Consider the following 21024-nt stretch of genomic DNA (forward strand, 5'->3'; position numbering starts at 1 on the left):
CATTAAAGAAGGGCCTGAAATTCTCTGTAGGATTTAGATGGGTGAGGATGTCATTGTTCTGTCATCTTTAAGGTCTTTGCCACACAGTGGAGGATTTAGATGCATGTGATGAAGCATTGTCCAACATAAACATCATGGCCTTCTTGAATGAAGAAAGTATCTTCTAAAAACTGGCAGTAGGTTTGGGAGTTGATTTTAGGTCCATCTTCAACCGGAAAAGGTCCAACTAGCTTATCCTTAATAATAGCAGCCCATACCAGAACCCCACCTCCAGCTGTGGAGCTCTGTGCCCAGTAGTGATCCATCCATCCATCCATCCATCCATCTGGTCTGTCAAGAGTCACTCTCATTTCATCCATCCGTAAAACTTTAGAAAAATCTGTCTTCAGAAGTCTCTTGGCCCAGTGTTGACATTTTAGTTTTACTTCTGGACACTCCATGTAGGTTGCATTTCTGGAATATGGCAGCACTGGAGGTTAATGAGTTCCTGGTAGCTTCACGTTTAGTACTTCTCAATCCTTTAGCAGTTACTTTGCATCTTTTTTTCTTGCGACCCTGTTGACTATTTGCAACAAAACGCTGACTTGTTTGGTGATCACGTCCCAATAGCTTAGCTACGTCAAGATACCTGCATCCCTCTGAAAGGCCTTTTACAATCTTTGACTTTTCAGAGTCTGTTAAATTTCTTTTTGGGCCCATTTTGTCTTAGGTAAAGAAGCTGTCTACTAATTATGCACACCTTGATATAGGGTGTTGATCACCTTAGGCCACACCCTCCCTCATTACAAAAATACATATAATGCTTAAAACCAATTAGCATTCAAGTTTATATAGCTTGTAGTTAGAAAATATGCATGAAAATGAAGATAAGGTTAAAATACTCACTTGCCTAATAATTGTGCACGCAGTGTAGTTTTGCGATACTCACAAAAAAAAAAAAACATTTGAGTTCAATCTACTGCTAGCCACAGTTGTTAAAGGAGCATGACTTGATATAGCAATAAAAAAAATTAGCCCACGGTGAGTAAAACCACCCAGAATCTGCTAGGGCTTCAGGGGCTTAAACCAGCTCCTCTCCAGCCATAAAAAACTCAACCTGTAATGAGGAATATTTGTTGTCAGATCGTACGTCACGACCGTACCATGGAACAGATAGTGTTTCCAGTCCCGAATATCTGCGAGTATCTCACTGAGGAGTCCAAAACTCGTGTGTTCACCACGACCGAGCGGGACGACCAAGGCAGCAAGGTCAACGACTTCTTCCAGCAGTTTGACAACCTCTACAACGAAATGAGGTGGCAGAAGAAGATCCGCAGTGAGTCTTCACACTTTCATTCCTCGGCTTGGAAAATAATGACGGTGGCAACAGAGGCAGGCTGATGTCTGCTAATGTGATTTCCAGAGTGAAACGAAGGACCTGCAAACCATGTTGTGTGAGCTCAACTTGTGTGTGTGGCTGCTTGTGACGTAACGCTGATTTGTTTGCACAGGAAATAAGGCTCTGTTCTGGTTCTCACGCCACATCTCTCTCTGGGGAAGCATCTCCTTCTACCTGGCCTGTCTGCTCAACATCGCTGTGGCTGTTTTCTATCCATTTGGAGACGACGGAGATGAAGGTGACAGTTTTTGGATTTTTTACCTGCTCATCTGCGATCTCTAATTGCTTTTCTTATTTCAGCCTGATAAATGGTCAGATGGGTTAAGATCGTGGTCAGCAAAAAGCAGCATGTGAGCCAGGAAATTAGACATTTTATCATTGAGCTACATGAAAACTTATATGTTTTTTGTAATCTACCGTAATGTACAATATAAAAAACAATATTCGGCTTCTTTTTCATTGTATATAAGGTGTTGTAGGTCATAATATGGACAGCTTCTGGTGCTGTAAAAAACTCACATAAACTCACCTGAGGAAATTCACCACTTAATTTCAGTTAAACGCTGGTTTACACTCCTCACTAACAGTACCACTTCACCATTTCTACACAGGTCCTGCCATTTCTCAGTAAAATTCAGATTCTGGCTGGGTCGCTCCAAAATACTGATACTGGTTTCTTTTCCCAGTGTCTTGACCACTTTGGCTCTATCTTTCACATTACTGTCTCGTTGGAGTGTCCAATGCTGTCCAAGGACAAGTCTTCCTCCAGATTCCAAATGTTTTTTTTCTTTTTTTCTTGATGCTGTGCACAACGTTGCCTAGCCCACTCACACCCCGAAGCATTACATTCCTAGCACTATGCTTGACCATAAGGAGGAGATTTTTGAGGTTGAATGTCTCTCCTGTCTTTCACCAAATGAAAGCCACATTCCTGTCTCCAAACAACATTTTCATCTCATGCAACTACAGAATTAACAAGAAAAGTACTCAGAGTGCAGTACTCTGCCAAGACTGCTCAGGCTTTGTATCATTTCCAACAGATGAAATCTTTAATAAAAAATGACCTTGTGCTGATCACAGGTGTGTGTTCTACATGTGTACGTTATGTACGGATACCGAATGGCATGACCTAAATGTGTAGCGGGCGGCGGGAATTGATGGGACTCAGAAACACCCCCACAATTTAATCAATTGTTCCTCATATGATTTCAGACGGGTAAGTCCTGCTGGATTTGTCGTAGGATCGCAATCATGTGATCGTCAGCTGACGTGGCGTTCACTCGTTGTCATAGTTACAGTGACGCCGTGCCGCTATCTTGCAATGATACAGAAATCTTTAACAAATCCTTGGATCCAGACTATAAGCCGCATCGTTGCCAAAATCACATCAGATGGTCCTTGTGTTATTTCTGACCTTCTCTGAAAATTTCATCCAAATCTGTTTTTGAGTAATGTTGTGCACAGACAGACGGATTCACAGATTCACAGATGGACAAACATACGCCGATCGTCACATAACTCCGCCGCATTCCTTAGCAGAGTAATAAACAAAATTTGTCTTCTTTGTCTAAAGTAATTTTGCAAAGGCTAGCTGTGTTTTTGTCCTCATTTCTTAGAAATGTGGAGATCTCCTTGATCAGCTTTCATGGAGATCAGTCTTTTTTGCAGTGTCCACTCAACTGTCTATTTGATGTATTTCTACCAGAATTGCTCAGATTCTTCAGTAAGGTCTTGGTAGTGATCCTTGCATTGTTTTCTGGCCTCTTGCACTACTGTTTTTGTCAGCACAGGGGTCACTTTTGGCTTCTTATCATGCCCTTTAAGATTTTTCACAGCGTGTACTCTCTGATTATGCTTTTCAGTGTGGTCACCAGCACTTGAAAGCACTTAAATATGGCTAAATAGAATTTCCCGTCTCATGAGCGGCTACAACAAGCAGCTGTGTCCTAACAGCAAGCTGATTAAGCTCTTTGGTTTTAGCGATAACTTACAGTTTACCAGTAACTGGTTATAGAGCTGCTGCATCAGCTGTCATAAGTTTATAGTGTATTAGAATGCTCTGGAACATTGCAGGAATTACCCAGGAATATTTGGAATGATATTTTCATGCAGAGCATTATGAGCAAAAGTTTAAGAAAACACAGAAACAGTTCTTTAGCACGATCAGTAACACAATATCTTTCCATCTTTTGTCACAAGTTCATGCCATTTCCTGCATGGATCAAACTAAAATTCACCGTAAATCAAAATTTGGTGTGTGTGTGAATAATTTTTGGCTCAATTGTAACTGTAAACTGCAGCGTCCATTCAGTATGCCTGAGATAATCTGATATTAAACCAGCCACAAGCTGTGGTGCAGCTCATTTCAGCATTGACTAATTGAATAAATCTAAATAAATCTAATAAAGCTGTATTGGTTCCAAACAAATTTAACAAAAATGAATAAAATGAAAATAAATGAAAATGATATGAATGAAAGAATTACAGGTCTGTGTCTTCACTGCACTGAGCAGCCTCAGAGTTTTACATTAAATAACTGCAAATCTCCTGACTGTTAAAATGATAAAGATTACTGTGGCTCAGTTTTGTATTTATTCATTTAAAGAATTCAGTAAGTGTCTCTTATACAACAACAGTATTTTTTATGGACTGTTAATTATTAATTATTATTACTGTGTGTTCGCATTTGAAAAAGTCAGCTGTAAGTCACCTGAGGTTGTATTTATTTAAAGGCCTCACACACCTTTAGTCCGCCCACACTGGTGTTTTCTCTCATGTGCGTAATCAGACTTGTGTTCAGGACACTGTAGGCGTGAACAAAATGTGCTTCAAAGAAATCCTCCTTCCAAGTGTCCAGCTGCACCTTTCGCAGTGCCACAACTTGGACTTCAATCATTTTTTATGGTGTTCTTAGATCTCTGGCTCCATGTTATTCCCAGTTCAGCTCTACCCAGCTACACACTGAGATATAATCAGTCAGGTTAAAGGTGTGAAAACATCTGTGTGGAAGCCTTTCGGCACTTTTTCTTACTTTACATGACGTTCATCTGCAGTGTTAGACTTCCTGACTTCTTAAAGGTGTACACTGTTGTCAGTTGCAGCAGCCACCAATGTGAGCAAAATGACAGGGTCAATATATATAATTACGGGACTTTTTGTAACATAGTTGACATTTTTGCTGTTTTCAGGCCTAAAATCAACATGACCACCTATAACCAAACACCACATGGCATTTTTACAGAAAGATTCTTCTAAATATTATATATACAATTGAGTAAAATTGAAATTGAAAGTTATTTATAAAGATATTGTAGTAAACCTGTTGACTACTTTATATTAAATAACTCAGAAAGCCTTGGAGTCTGGCCAGTCTTTTCTTCAGGAGGAAATGACATCATGTGGAGCAGGTCATGTGATCTGGAATTAACACACTTCCTTGAGAGGTGTTTTTGTAATGGGTAACTTAGTTGAAAGTGATTTCTGGGACACAGATACAACTTGTTATTTTCCATATAAAATTTGATATATTGCCAAAAAAGAAATATCTGTCATGATTATCTCAACTTAATAAAAAGAACACAATCAAAACAATTTTTGAATCAGCTCATTTTATTATTGTTTAGCTAATTAGAAGGTGGTTGTTTGTTGACATTTTAGTGATATCCAGTCATTTTTTATTAATAAGTTGTCGTTTCCACAATCAATAATTATGGAATTTGTAAAGACATGATCATAATGAACATTAAAAACATGATTTTTTTTTACTTTAAATAAAAATGTCTACAAGATATATCCACTGGACTTCAAAAGTCCCTCAGTTATATATCGACCCAACTATTGTTAGTGTGTCATTGTGTGATCAAGTGGCTGAATGAAATGTTATATTGTACAGAAAATTTAACCCCCGAAAACCACTTTTCACAACAAATTGTCAACACATTTTAGCTTCCTAAAGAATGTTGAGCTTCACTTTACTCTGCCAGCTGAGGAGGAAATGGCTGTTTTGAGTGATGAGGTCCCCATGGAGAGTTGTTTGACATTTTAGAGTGTTGCCTTTGACGGTGTGCGCTAAGTTAAGCTCTTTGCTTAGGTGAATAATTCATTAGAGAAACGCCATGTTTCAAAGCTTTAATGTGTTGTGCCTTGTATTCTTCCATCCAGGCACCTTGTCCCCGTTCTGGAATATCTCACTGTGGGTGGCGTTGGGGGTCTTCACCGCCTTACTTCCTGTGTTACCCAAACCGTGGGGCATCCTTTTCTTCCTGGTCTCCCTCATTCTGCGAGCCATCTACACCATGGGCCTCGGCCCGGCTCTGCTGCTGCTGGGCACCATCAATGTGAGTAAATGAAGGTTTGTGCAGGTGCAGTCGAGGGACATTTCCAAAGATTTGACTTTTTCTGAGGCATAATTGCTCTCTTTTCAGCTCTTCAACAAGTTGGTCTTTCTCGTGAGCTTTGTGGGCAACCAGGGGACGTTAACTCGAGGCTACAAAGCGGTGGTGATGGACATGCTCTTCATCTACCATCTGGGCTACGCCATCATCTGCGTGTTAGGGCTCTTGGTCCACGAGTTCTTCTACAGCTTCCTGGTAAGAAATCTCATTTTTCCGCTGTTACTGATTGATCATCAGCGCTGCTCTTTTGAGAAATAATTGCTCTGAATAATTGCTGATGACTCACTGATCTCCCTTGGCAGCTGTTCGACCTGGTGATCCGAGAGGAGACGCTGCTCAACGTGATAAAGAGCGTGACGCGAAATGGACGCTCCATTATCTTGACAGCTGTCCTGGCCATCTTTCTCGTCTACTTTTTCTCCATCATCGGCTTCCTCTTCCTCAAGGACGACTTCCGCATGGAGGTGGATCGCCTTCCTGCACCAGGTCAGAACACTATTGAGTCATGATAATGCCTTCATGCAACCATCTACGTTACTGATCGACAAAGTGAGCAATTTCTGCAGTGCAAAAAAACTAGAATTATTCAAGCAGCTCATGTGATTGCAGTATCTCCTGTGTTTAAGTCATCATCTATCTCAAGCCTATACTATATTAAAGGGCCAGAAATATATAGAGAGAATTAAAATACAGAGTTGTGCCTTGTATGTTACATGTGTGCATTTTTCTGCCCTGCTCCTGCTAACCCATTGCTCTTTTACAGTGTTACAGCACTGTCTGCATTGTTTCTGTGCTATGATCTGTGTAGCCTGTCAGTCCACATGTCATGGAAAAAGTGTTTTAGTAAAAAGCAACCAGACTTCTCTTGTTGCTTCTTGAACCTCTCATTCAGGAGGCTTCCTCAGAGGTGAAACTTCTTTAAGAAGCAAAATAGAAGTCCAGTTGCTCTCCGCTGAAGCACTTAGGGTTGCTTGTGTGCTGTTTTTCTTATTTTTCTGATCTTGTAAATAACTGCTTTCGAGAAATAAAAAAAGCAAAGAAAGTGAGGCATTTTAGACAGTAACTTCTGAACTATCAAGACAGTTATCAAAGTCTCAGAATAACAGCAGCACAACTTGGGTTTCACTGCAATCCATCAACTTCAATGAGCTCTGAAGTTTTGTCTGCATAATTTTACGTTTACATTTTCATCATAAAAGCTGTCAAATCAGTGTTTGAATATATACAATCGCTGCATAAGTAATTGTCAAACATGTACAATATACTGTATATACACGTCCCCAGACACATGTTTTGAAAACACTGTGCAGAGTGTGGGTGTGTTAATGAGCTCCGGCACCGACGGTCAGGAAGACATCCTGCTAGCACATGTGCACCTGTTGCATAACCTGGTGGCCGCGCCATCCTGTGTTTTGCTGAATAGAGCGCAGCAGACATAGCAGAGCAGTGGTGGGTTATGTAACCAGCTGGGCTCACGCCTGTCTGTATGTTAGCCCAGGGCTGACTGGAGGTTCAGCCGTCAAACCTGAGGAGCACCCTCTCCACACTGCTGCCACCTCGGGGCTCTGACCCCTACATCGATGCTCACACTCCCCACGTCACACCCACTCTTCTTCTTCCTCTTCCTCCACCTCCTGTCTCCCAGCCCTGCCCTCTGTGCTTCAGGATGTCAGGGAAGAAGGGCCTTTTGGTGACACCGGTCCAGGTGTACAGCTGCCTCCTTCTGCCTGTCTGTCTGTCTGCCTGAGCCGATCACACTCAGGCGGTGCAGTTCCTCTGCTGCTCAGGGCTTTACCGATGTGCAAATGATTTGTTCAGGTTTTTTCAGCAACACTTCACCGCCCACCCAGCAGCTGCTGCCTCAGTTTACATAATGTCTGACTATATCTTTCTTGCTGATTTCACCGGTACTGATGAGAATTAGCGGGAAAGAAGTTTTTGATGCAGAAGCGAGATTTGATCATTTTTCTTTCGTTTTGGAAACTCTCAATGCTGTTGTCATAACATGCATATAAATCTCCCCATTTTTCCCTCATCTTTTGTAGGGAAAAGGGATTTATTGAGTAGCAGCGGAGTTGGAGACTCCTGTATGAGAGACAGCTGCCCTGATTCAACACCCAAATCACTTTCTGGTAAGTTTTGTGGTTAAATAAAATATATTCCCCTCCCTATTGTGAAAATCTCTGTTGAATAGACAAATCTGAAGATTTTGTGGTTTGACCGGGGTGGTGGGTGTGTATGTGACCTTTCTGGCAGTAGTCAGTTCCTGAAAGGTTACTCACACACACACACACACACACACACACACACACACACACACACACAGTCATACACTGTTGCACACACACACATACACACACAAAGAAAGTTGATGAGGCAGAGGGGGTGACTCACGCTCCTGTTTGTTCTCCTGCGTCTCCATGGATCACCTGCACTATAGGGGCACACACGTGATCTCATCCACATCCTTCACCTCCTCTTTTTCCTCTGCACTCATACTATGCGTGACTTCACCATTTATATTGTATATTGTATAAATAGCATTTCTTCATATTTTATAGAGCTTTACTTCCTTTTCTGCTTTTTTCTGTTTATTCACACATTCGACGCAACAAAAGAGGTGGTGTGCAGTAACTGATAGCTCATCCTCTTGTATATAATCTTCTACATGATATTTATGAGAAAAAAAGAAAAAAAATCATCTGTATATAATGTTTTTTCTGCAATTTTTGCACTGTTTCTTTTTTAGCAGCCAATACTGTAAATTTCACCTTAATTTTTTTCTAATATTTTCTCTTAACAATATATTCTTTGAGGCTCTCTATGAACTCTTGACCTTCTCTTGTTGTTTCGTGTGTTTGTCTTGTTCTAGATGAAGATGATGGGACAGAGCGGGTGTGCGACACTCTGCTCATGTGTATAATCACTGTGCTGAACCAGGGACTTCGTAATGGAGGAGGTGTGGGAGACATCCTCAGGAGACCCTCCAAAGAGGTGACACAAATGCAATAGTCCCTTATTAGAGCCTTTTTTTCTATAGATAAGCTCCATTTATGTTGATTTGAACATCAAAAAATGTAATTTTTGTTGTGTGTTCTGTGTAAGATCCATATAAAATGTGATGGTGAAGTTAAAACGATGCATTTTCTCCATGTTTTACCTTTAACCCGGCCATCCAGGAACCTCTCTTTGCCGCTCGAGTGGTTTACGACCTTCTGTTCTTCTTCGTCGTCATCATCATCGTTCTCAACCTCATCTTTGGTGTCATCATCGACACGTTTGCAGACTTGAGGAGTGAGAAGCAGAGGAAGGAGGAGATCCTCAAAACCACCTGTTTCATCTGTGGTGTGTACAGCCGTGTGGTAGCGAGGATGCAAATGACAGATAAAAGTGCATATTTGGAGGAATTCATAGTAAACGGAGCTCATGTCTTGCAGGGTTGGAGAGGGACAAATTCGACAACAAGACGGTGTCCTTTGAGGAGCACATCAAGTACGAACACAGCATGTGGCACTACCTTTACTTCCTGGTTCTGGTGCGGGTGAAGGATCCGACGGAGTACACCGGCCCTGAGAGCTACGTGGCCCAGATGATTGCAGTCAGTACACAAAACACACACTACTGTCTTTGTAATGCAGTTTCATGAACCTCAAAGGCTGCTTCACACAGGCTGTTATGATATCAGAACACTGTAGCATAAGTTATATTATGTGTTCCGTGTTTACAAGGCATACAGCAATGAGATGATGAAGAAATGTGAGACTGCACTGCAATATTCTGGAGGTGGCACATAAACACACCCAAGTGTCTGTTTATTATTCCGAGAACATATGGACAAACAGACACATTCATTTCACCCCCTAATTCATATTTTGTAGGCAAGCTGTACCAAGCAGATGAGCATACAGAATGTCTTCTTGCAGTAGTCTTCAAGTTGCACAGCCTTCCCCAGTTAGCAGACTTACACAGTGTGCTACGGAAGCGTGATCCTCTACAGCAGACAAGCGATCGAAAAATGAGACTGAGCCTCTAGGCCTGTGCCAGGCATCCCAATTTATTCTCCGTCTCCGTCTCTGCTGGAGAGAGATGGCTCTCTGTGCTCAGGTAGTCTTCACTATGCTGAGCTCCTAACCTGCTGCGACACAGTGTGGTTAAATAGTAATTAAACCCAGTCCAGCTCTATTATCATCAATGCGCCAACTTGCTGCACTGACACACAGACAAGAAGTTGAAGGATGTAAGGGCAACTAAAGGTGTTGCTGTTAGGTTAATGGATTCAAATGAAGGCTCGGAGCACAATGGCACATTTAGTGATTAACATTCGGCCGTGATGGGCATAAAAATGGTGGCATTATAATGAACAATTTGCATAACAAACAGGTGATAGACGCTGAATTAATATGCATCAGCAGTTCTTCCAACAGGTCGGCTCTCGGATGCCGGGCCAAGGTATTGCCAGGTGATGAGGTACTGATGAGTCAGGAATTTATACTAACACCTCCTAATATACGGCAGAAAGGTAACACAAACACAGGAGGGTAACAGGCAACAACTTGTCCAGTTTGTTTGTTCATGCAGTTCTTATGTGTTTTAGAAAGCTATAATCGTTCATGATATAATCCTGCAACAATAATAAAATGAAAATGAAGACGCCGTCTTGCAGTCAGATTGCACTGATTGTTTCTTACTTGTGAAGATGTGAAAGTTTAATGTGTCAGCTCCAGCAACACCTGCTGTACTAAAAACAACTTTACTGTCAGACTGATGCATTTGAGCATCAACGCACAACACTTAAAAATATCATCAGAAGCTCCAATGAATAGCTTCAGGTCTAACGTTTTCATCTGTAATAAATATTCATGAGTAAATGAGAAAAAAAACGATTTAAATTTTATTAAAAAAAACATCCAACCATCTAATTAATGTTATTATTAAGGGTTAACACGAAATACAAACCTAATCTGTTTTGTCAGTGCACGAAAGGATGGAAGAACAAAACATGTCAGATTTTTTTGCCTTTTTTTCCAGGGTCAATAGCGATTTATCAGTAATAAAGAAACCAGTGGATATTCATGATCAATACATATGGAATGGAGAGTTTGGATTACAAGCATTTACCAGGCAGGGATTGTTTAATGAAAAGAGGCTTGTAGTTGCCCTCAGGATGCCCTACTAGGGAATAAAAGTCTTGGTATGTCAGACTTTGCTGCTTCAGTTATGACCATTCTTTTGTGAGTCCCCCAGCTTAATAAAATTGCATGACTAAAACACCAGCCTGCTAGTCAGATATTCTTGATGAAAATGCAGTTGCATTGACATAAGCTGCATTAGAAAGTAGTAAAAGTTCACGATGCTGATCTCTGCAGCAGTTTGCTCCAGTTGTCTTCTCTACACCGCAGCCCAGAGTAGTAGGCTTTGACTTGATGCTTAGGTGTGAACACTTTAAAGTCTCAGTCTGCAGTTTGGAGCTCCGCTTATTAAACTCCATCTTTATTGTTGCAGCACTGCGATTTTAGCGCAACACTGACAACGGCTACTATACAAATTAAAACTCTGCCTTCCCTGTGTTGGAAAAGAACTGAAACCTGATGACCTCAAACACACACACACACACTTACAGACAGACACACACACACACACACACACACACACACACACACACACACACACACACACACACACACACACACACACACACACGGCTCCAGTCTCTCATAATGACTGCATCTGGCCGGGTTGGATAAAGCGATGCGGTGCCAAGCAAAAGAATAGGATCTTGTTTCACCAAGTCTCTGTTGTGTCGGTGTGCCGTGCATGCGGATGTGAATCGGTGTGCGGTTGTTTGTGTGTAAAATTATGACAGCGACTACAGGCCTAGCAGGTACTGCAGCAGCCACAACGCGGTTACATAACCCATCTCAAGTGACCTGCTAATAGCTCAGCCCTGCCTGGCACGTGCTCTCCTGTCCCTTTCTCTCTCCGTCTCACACACACACACACACACACACACACACACACACACACACACACACACACACACTGTCACTATTACACGGTGAACCCTCCATTTACTGTACAACACGCATGTGACGCCTCGTCTGTGATAAAAGCAGCAGCAGGAGTGGACGAAAGGGCCCGACGTTTTATGATGTAAAGTGAGGGCAGAGGTCAGGTTTTCTTAATGAGATGTAGTGGCTCTTTATAACCTGCTCTGCTTAAGAACTTTGCTGTCTGTGTGTGTGTGTGTGTGTGTGTGTGTGTGTGTGTGTGTGTGTACGTACGTACTAATATCTGTATACTTGTGTGGTTTGCTCTCTGTGTACTGTGTCATTGTATCTCCTGACACTGCATCTTTGTAGCTGTTGATTACAAGTGTTGTGCAGCTACATTATTCAACAAGCCTGAGTTTCTGCTATTTTTAACCGAAATTCTCGACTCAAGCGCTATCAGACGGCATAGGTATCATCATAGGCGCTAAAAAAACCTCATTTATAGTAAATAAATGCTATTTTTCCCATAATTAATGGCTAATTAAGTGTTCAAATTAACAATATTTACTACAAAGGCATTAATAAAAAGACAACTTGTATGTGAAGAGTGCTCACATTTTAGAATCTGTAACCATCAGATGTTGAGTTTAAAATGATTATTTTCTATTCAACAACATGCGCTCATTCATTTTACTGAGTTCCATTGTGAGAAATTTTGAAAAATACAGTGCTAAAAATAACATGTTAAAAGATTTTAGAGCATTAATGTTTTGTTTCTCAGGAAATATGTTATTATGCTATGATAGTTTGGTAATATTTTAAACACGTACTGAATGAATAGAAATCTGGATACTTCCTAACGTGGCTAAAGGCAGATAAGAATATAGTCTTGCTTGTATTTGACTACACTATCAGACTTTAGTGACATCTGCGGTCGTTCCCACCCTGTGTTACCTCACGTTAAAGGTTTGTTTTGTTTCGGTACAGTATGTACACATGCATTGCGCAACACACCAGCGATAAGGTGACGGCAGCAGAGCGAGAAGCACACGAATGTCTGTAAAATCACGCTGACTGATGTGTTCAAATGGATCAATGAAGCAACACTAAAGCCTGACTCATTCAGACAGAGCAGCACAGCACACAGTGGAAGCACTGCAGAGTTTAATGAAGAGCACCAACAGTTCACATTCTGTACAGTCACTGTTTAACTGTATCTCTTTAGTGAAGCCATGATGCTTTTACCAACATGAGTCAAATTCACATCTTTGAGGTTATTCAATCCATTGGTTACGGACGGCCATCCGATAGCCATCAGTTCCGGTGATGTTGAAGCTTTGTCTTTGAGCTCACAGAGCCTTCGCTGTGTTTTTGAAACTGTGATAAAGGAAACTATTCTTTATATATTTTGTCATCCTCTTTATGCCAGAGGCCCAAATTAGCCACAGATTTTCAGCTCTTGCAGAATGATTCAATTCAAACTGTACAGCTGAAGCAGCCGGGCTGCTTCCCCTGCAGTCATCAGGGGAAAAAATATTCTAGTCAGAAGGGAAAATTAGGGAGCAGAAAACAACCAAAATAAAATTACACTAAGTAATAGGCGTACATGTAATCAGTTTTCCCACAGTCCTGTCTTGCCTGATTTAAAGGGCCCTTTTCTCTCTTTCTGCATCTCTGACTCTTAGTTGAACTATGATTGTTAAAAGTACTATGAGATGTTTAATGTTTGCCTTCCTAATGCTACAGTTAGACTCAGAGCCCAGCTTTTATGAACTATTGGTGTTAGAATACAGCTTTTAATGAAGGAAGACTGAGACAGTGTGACAGAGTAGAGCCTGAAAAGCTCAAAGGTGTCCTGAAATGACAGCAGCAGGCAAGGTAAAATGTTGATTTAGGAAACAAAAAGACTTCCCATTCCTCCCATGCAGAGAGATGGGTGACAAATTACAGGAAAAAACAACATAATAGGTCTTGAGCCACCACATGTGGTGATTTTTCAAGTTCTTGCGACACTCCTGCAAGGATGAACACCATTTTTCCAATAGGTTTTCCCTGATTTGTTGTTTTGATGATGATGGTAGAGGAGAGTGCTGTTTAACACGTTGGCCTAAAATCTCCCACAGGAATTCAGGTGGGTTGAGATCTGATGTTTATGAAAGCCACGGAATAGAATTCACATGATTTTTCATCATGACCCCTCATGCCCTGTAGATGGGGGCACTGTCACCCTGGAAGAGATCACTTCCGTCAGGGTAGAAATGTCTTATCATAGGATAAAGTTTTTCACTGATTTGCAGTGACCCTTTACCTCTGAAGAGACAAGTAGATCCAAACCATGCTAGAAAATTCCCCCCTCAGTATAAACAAGCCTTTATTCTTGTTTTTCTGCAACCTCATATTGCATGAGAAACAAGATTGCCGTGCCTTCCTGTTCTCATCTGCAGTGTTTTTTCATATTTTCTAGCCAAAAGCATAACGCGTCACAACAATTTTCTGGATTTGCAATGACTTTAATTTTAGAATTAAGGAAGGGTTTGTCAGTGGTTATTATGTAATAGTGATTTGAATTCCATCCATCCATCCATTATCTATACACCGCTTAATCCTCACTAGGGTCGCGGGGGGTGCTGGAGTCTATCCCAGCTGACTCGGGCGAAGGCAGGGGACACCCTAGACAGGTCGCCAGTCTGTCGCAGGGCTACATACAAAGACAAACAAGCACTCACACATTCACACCTACGGGCAATTTAGAATAATCAATTAACCTCAGCATATTTTTGGACTGTGGGAGGAAGCCGGAGTACCCGGAGAAAACCCACGCATGCACAGGGAGAACATGCAAACTCCATGCAGAAAGATCCCGGGAAAGCCGGGACGCGAACCAGGGATCTTCTCGCTGCAAGGCGAAAGTGCTAACCACTACGCCACTGTGCAGCCCCGTGATTTGAATTTTTTTAAAAATAGTTTTTCATTTAGTTTTTAATAATTATTCCTTGTCCCTGTTGATGAATGGCTGAGTTCATATTGGAAGCAGCAGTCTGGCGATATGTCACAGCTATTAATGTCTCACTTAGCAAAGTGTGGTAAACTCATTAATTAAAGCAAACAAAAACAACAAGTCCACACTCTCCACATCCCCTGTCCACCCTCAGACTACACTCCCCCTCACGTCCTCGTCTTTGTCCTCAGCGTCTCACACTCTGATCAGTCTTTCTCTCCCTGCAGTCTATTCTTATATAAGAGTAGGTGGGAGAATACCTCACTCCTCCTACTGGACTTAATGTGGTGCCAGTCAAATCCCACTCTCTCAAATCCCACCTTTTTAAGTAATTTTTATCAGAAGAACTGGCAAAGGAATATTACATAAGATCAGCTGATGGCAGTCTGTCTCTGTGAAACCTATCTCACTCAGAGGGATGCACAAGAGCTCGCATGTCGTAAAACACACACACACACACACACACACACACTCCCCGCCGCCGTACACTATGTACATGTCCATGCAGAGGCACGCCACCAGCACACACACCCACACATAGCCAAACCCAGACACACTTAAGTCCATTACATAATTCTATAGGTTTGTTTTGCTCACTGTTTTCTCATTGCTGCAGATGGTTTTCTCTGTCCACAGCCCTGTTGGAGAAACAGATAACAAACTAAACATCTATGTTTTGCATGGGAGCATCCGCACACATACACATACGCAACACTATACTCCCAGTTGTGTTCTTGATAGACGACAGTGACTCATCCCTACATCAACAGTGTGTTTATGGAGTGGGTGAGAATTGAAATGCCAGTTATTGTTCATTTAGTGTATTATTGCTATGTGCAGTATCCAAGAGACAGCAGTGCTGCTTAAAAAAAAAAAAAATTACACTGTCGAGCGCAAAACAGAGAGCAGCTTTCATCCTGATGAGATGATTAATATTAAACCTCCACGCCCGTCTCCAGTTAGCACTACCACACTGTTTACTCTCCTCCTGCAGTCTGGCTTTAGCGCTGTAATGCTCCCTGTGTGTTTATGCAAATCTTCATTGTCGGTTTCTGTGCCAAAGTACTGTTGCTGCCGTGTCTCTGACCCATTGAGTCAGCTTTATTTTAACCTTTCACCTTTCTAACTCTTTCCCCTGTGTCCCATCTCTTCCTTTTCACGCCCAGGAGAAGAACTTGGAGTGGTTCCCTCGTATGAGAGCCATGTCTCTGGTGAGCAGCGAGGGAGACAACGAGCAGAATGAGATGCGATCTCTGCAGGAGAAGCTGGACAACACCGTCACCCTGGTGGCTCAGCTCTCAGGCCAGCTGGCTGAGCTCAAGGAGCAGGTAGAATATCACTTCAGGTCGTTTTTCATGCTGCTCTGAGCCTTGTGCTAGTCTGAAGTTTGTGCAACTGACTCGTTAGAGCTATATTTCATAAAAGCACCTTGTTCAGTAGCTGCTCAGTTGACTGTAGCACATGGACTGTGAACTCCACGTGCCACCTGACCTTGAGTCTTCTTTCACCTAAAAACACCTGCAGGGGCAGAGATCACACCAAACAGGAAGCTTCAGCAATCTTGTTTTGCGGTTCGTCTCTGTACTGAGTTCACTTATCTAGATGGTTTCCGCTACTGAACGCATCACGACAGGTGACTGTAACGTCAGCAATCAACGTAACTAATAGCCGCCAGTGAGCCTCTGGCTGTTTGGATGACTAGCTGTGTTGCTACAGTGTGACTGATCACTCTCATCACCTGCCTCGCCTGCATGTGATCCCAGTCACAGGCCTGTCCTTGTTCCCCTTCGGCCAGATGTGCAAAAACAGCTCCTACCAGGAGAGGATCACACTTTAATAAACAAAACAACAGCTCCCGATGACCTCAGCATTCAGTAAAGTTGGTAACATCTCCCTGCTGGCTGCAATCCTCATGCAACCATTTCTAATAACAACCGTTGTGTGCTGCTGAAGCACCCAAAGACACCAAAGCGTTATCTCTGAGTCTGTTTTGAGTCAACTGCATGAAGTCATATTCTTATCTAGGTTTACTGTAGCCTATACTGACTAATAAGAAGTCACAGGGTTACCAAAGATGTTGCTCCACCTTTACAGTAAACATACAAGAGGTGAGTGTTTATGCAGAACTAAGTGGGACCCAACAATAGCCATGCAGTCACGAGCATTGGCCTACAGGTCTCACACCAGACTCTCTCTGACTGGAGGGAAAATTCTCCTGCAGCTCCTCCCTCATCAGAACCTCAGCTGACCACAGCACTCTGCTCCGTCACAGCTGAGGTTGTGTGCATGTGTGCTGCTCTTTGGTTGTGTGGGTTTTAGGGTTCTGCACAGCCTCTGTGACTTCGTATGCATTACAGTTTATAGAACCGATGGACACCACTTATGACGTCAACAATGAAACCACTGCAAATGTGATAGTCACCTCTGATTCATGAAATCCCTCCCCCCGACACACACACACACACACACACACACACACACACACACACACACACACACACACACACACACACACACACACACACACACACACACACACACACATCATCAGGTCATAGTTCTGCACACAAACACTCCCACACATGACTCCGTCCTCTAATGAAGTTTCCAAGAGACATTACAGTTTCCAGTCACAACAACAACAGTGCTGAATGCAGTTATTTGAAAATTTATTTCTTGTAATGTTTCAGGAAATTTCAAATGAACACCCAACCGTTACAGAGTAACTGATTGAAATGACAAATTCAAGAGCTCTTGTGGTTCCATCTAGTACATTTAGGAACAAATGTCAGCTAATCCTGATTCATTTCCTAAAGAAATGAGCGAAAGATAAATTTTAATTAATCTAAAAAAAATCCACTTCCTGTTAAAGCAGAGATTTACAGCATCATTTTACCTGCAGTGCCAGTTCAAATAGATAAATACTATAATTATGTGTCAGCCACTTGTAGTGTTGTATCTTGCATAATAAACTTCCCACTGAGACGGCAGTACATGTTTGTGCATCATGTGTATGGTACAGTCCAGCCCAGGTTGATGTGTTTTTTCTCTGTCGCCTCCACAGATGACAGAACAGAGGAAGAACAAGCAGAGGCTTGGATTCCTGGGTCCTCCTCAGCCCAACCACCACATCCCGGCCCACTGAAGGGAGTAAAGCTCCAACAGGACACGGTGACTGCAGCCTCGCTATAAAACCAGACAGAGACGCAGCCACACAAACTCCAGCCTTAAGAACAATACAAACTTACACGGACAATTACTGATGCCAAGCTGCAAGAGGCAAGTGTTGATTCGTATTTTTGACATAGTGCCTTATGTGTGACACAAACACTGTTTTACTGGATACAAAATGTGCGTTATGTGCCCACTCAGTCACAAGCAGCACACTCTGCAGGCCGTCAGCACACACCATCGTACACAAACGTCTGGGTGAATGATTGGCCAGGAACGGCACACATCTGCCAGTGTAGTGTCAGTGGGCCAGACAGAGGTCGAGGCCAATGTTAGCGTAAGGTTAATGGTTAAGTGCTTTCAAGTTGTGGACAGCCATGTCTTGGCCTGAGTTCCACCACTGTCATAGTGCCGATCAGCCAGACCTGCAAAGGTCAGTGATTGGCTAACAGGCCCAAAGGGGAAAAGCATGCATGCTGACATCAGGTACTGTCCCTTTTACCTGTTCTGTTGGTGTTTTTGAGAACGTTTCTGGTTCATAACTGGAGTAATATTTTTGAAAAAGAAAAAAAAAAGAGGAATCATGCTGCCTTACTCATTAACTTTTATGAACAGCTCATTGCAATTGCTGAAAGTGCACTTTTAAAAAAGTACAACCAGTAACTGGAAACATTTGGGGGATTACTGTTTGAATGCTTTGTGTTGGTGTTTATATATGCATTCACTGCATCACTTCAGTTGCCTTTTTACAGATTTCTACATAGTATATAACAGAAATGTGAATAAAAATAATGATTACCTGTGCAAAACTTACTTGAAAACTCTTTTAAGTCTTAAATCTTATACTGGTACCTAAAGTAGTACTGACTGAATATGGAAAGCTCACGGTTCTGTGTTACAATATGAACATCTTTGTGTCTATCGAGATATTAGCTAATACCGTAATATTTACCGTATCTGCTCATGTCATCTTCTACTGTGTCTTAAAGCTTGTTTTTAGTGTAAATCATCTCCACCATTCTCTCTTGGACTGCATTTGATTGTTGAGTCTGTGTTTTAAACTTATACAAATGAATGACAGATTACGAGTGCGTGCGCTTGATGGTGACTGTCCTGTGACACTTTCTGTTGAAACAAAGTGTATAGAAAAATGTATTTTATGTGGTCAGATGTTCTAATAATAAATTTGTAACAAGATTTATGTGTGTGTCTTGAGTCAGCAGCTTTCGAGCAGTTTGTCTTAGTTGTTGTTGTTGTTGTTGTTGTTGTTGTTGTTGTTGTTGTTGTTGTTGTTGGGGATGAATGAGTGTACTTCCCCCCCCTCAGATTTACCCTGACCCCCTCTGCACCAAACCACCCACACACTCACAGTTGGCTTACTTACACTTGTACGTGTCCATGATGGGAACCCGGGACCTAGGAAAAGACCTGCCCGCATTCAGATGAGATCATATTTCAGCTCATGCAGCACCGGCCAGTCATCTAATATTAACAGCAAAGTCAACAGATGCATTGTGCATGCTGTCACTGTGCTGCTTTTATTGAGACACTCTTGTTATTTCATTGCTCCTAAATAGCTGATGTGATGCACAGAGTGAATATTTTCTCCATATAGGACTTCTTCATGAGATTTGCAATTATTCTGAGTATCTTTTAGAATCAAAATTAAGTTATTAACTTACAAAACAAGAAATTGGACTTGTTTTATAGACTCTCAGGCAGAGAAACAGCTGCGGTTTCTAGGAGGCTTAGACCAACTGATTTTACAGAATGCAGATGAGGATTTGTTGAAACAAAAATACACATCTAACTATAATAAGGGTCTATCAGCTTAAAGTTATAGCTGCCTAAATGGCTGATGGAGCTAAAAGTAATGAGGAAACTGTCGACATACGGATGGATGAATAAAAAAATTAGTGGTTAAAACTGATTTAGAAATAGTAATGCATAAACTATTTAAATGGTCAGTTAGTACTTTTAAGTGGTAGCAGTAAAGTGCAAAATTGACCAATGTATCCCAAACACTGACAGTTCAACTGCGAAAAGAAATCAAATCGGCCTATATGTCCGAAGCTTTGCTTATAGTGAGGCCCGTCATCCACATTAGTTTTTCAGCACTCATTCCTTATGGAAGAGGATCATTTAAAACTGTGGCTGCTCGATTATCTGCATGTTTGCATACCCTATTTGAGATGATAAACGAATCGCAGAAAGTAAACTGGTCTTTTATCCGGTCCTGTCATTTACCCTCTACAGAGAGGACCATCCTTCTTGGCTTCAGTTCAGTGTTTACGCTGGCAGGCCTGCATTTGCTCCTGCTGCCTGTGACAGCCATTAAAATTAGTTCACGCAGTGCCATAATGGTGAGCAGCTGTCACTGCATAGACAAGAAGGGTAAAGTGCAGCATTACTGGAATGTATTGCACTCAGACAGGGAAGGGAGGGAGAGGGTGAGATCAGGACTGTCATTACTGTCTGGCAAAAGTCTCACGGCCATATTGTGAAGCCATCTCTTCTCACAAAACAGATCATTTTATCTGCTGAAATGTGTGCCTTGATCATGAAGAGAAAACATTTGACTTTGATGTCTACTTAGCCAAATATTAAATTACTTAAAGGAATACACATGGAGGTCTGCTTTATTTCACACTCTCAGTACACACTGGACCTATTTTTATTTTTTTTTTACTGCACGTGACCACTGTATTATTTACTTTATCAACACAACCTTAGACACATTTGGATCACTTCTGAATCTCTTTGCAAACAGCAGTTAAGAGTCACATGCTTAGCCTGTGTGTATTCAGTAGAGAGAGTGAGAAAACACCCAGAGAAGGTCAATAAATACAGGGCAACGTCCCAAACACCTCTGTGGCTGGAAGCAGTTTGACTGAGGCAGGCGTTTTGACTGGAATGCACTCAAAGAAACCAACACAACATATTGTAGGCACTGTTCCCTCTAAGCTGCGCGCGTGCGCAATTGCGCACTGCTGACACGGTCTCCGCGCACAGAAAATCTGCGCTGCGCACACACAAAAAAATATCCAACCTAAATTGTAAATAAAATAAACATGTAGCAATTCATTCTGTGCT

At 41.9% G+C, this 21024-nt stretch overlaps 1 protein-coding gene across 2 annotated transcripts in view; it reads left to right on the top strand.

Moving 5' to 3' along the window:
• Positions 1 to 19128, top strand: part of itpr2 (inositol 1,4,5-trisphosphate receptor, type 2) — a 68711-nt gene extending 49583 nt beyond the window's left edge. For both annotated transcript variants that reach the window (XM_023269953.3, XM_023269954.3), the window contains exons 47-57: positions 1123 to 1315; positions 1491 to 1616; positions 5540 to 5715; positions 5803 to 5967; positions 6075 to 6258; positions 7818 to 7904; positions 8645 to 8766; positions 8952 to 9117; positions 9210 to 9370; positions 15927 to 16088; positions 17825 to 19128. In XM_023269953.3, coding sequence (XP_023125721.2) covers positions 1123 to 1315; positions 1491 to 1616; positions 5540 to 5715; positions 5803 to 5967; positions 6075 to 6258; positions 7818 to 7904; positions 8645 to 8766; positions 8952 to 9117; positions 9210 to 9370; positions 15927 to 16088; positions 17825 to 17905 — 1623 coding nt within the window. In that variant the 3' untranslated portion in view covers positions 17906 to 19128. The remainder of the gene's footprint in view (positions 1 to 1122; positions 1316 to 1490; positions 1617 to 5539; positions 5716 to 5802; positions 5968 to 6074; positions 6259 to 7817; positions 7905 to 8644; positions 8767 to 8951; positions 9118 to 9209; positions 9371 to 15926; positions 16089 to 17824) is intronic.
• Positions 19129 to 21024: the final 1896 nt, after the last annotated feature.

This window comes from Amphiprion ocellaris, chromosome 3 (genome assembly GCF_022539595.1).
Source record: "Amphiprion ocellaris isolate individual 3 ecotype Okinawa chromosome 3, ASM2253959v1, whole genome shotgun sequence".
NCBI classification, from domain to species: domain Eukaryota; kingdom Metazoa; phylum Chordata; class Actinopteri; family Pomacentridae; genus Amphiprion; species Amphiprion ocellaris.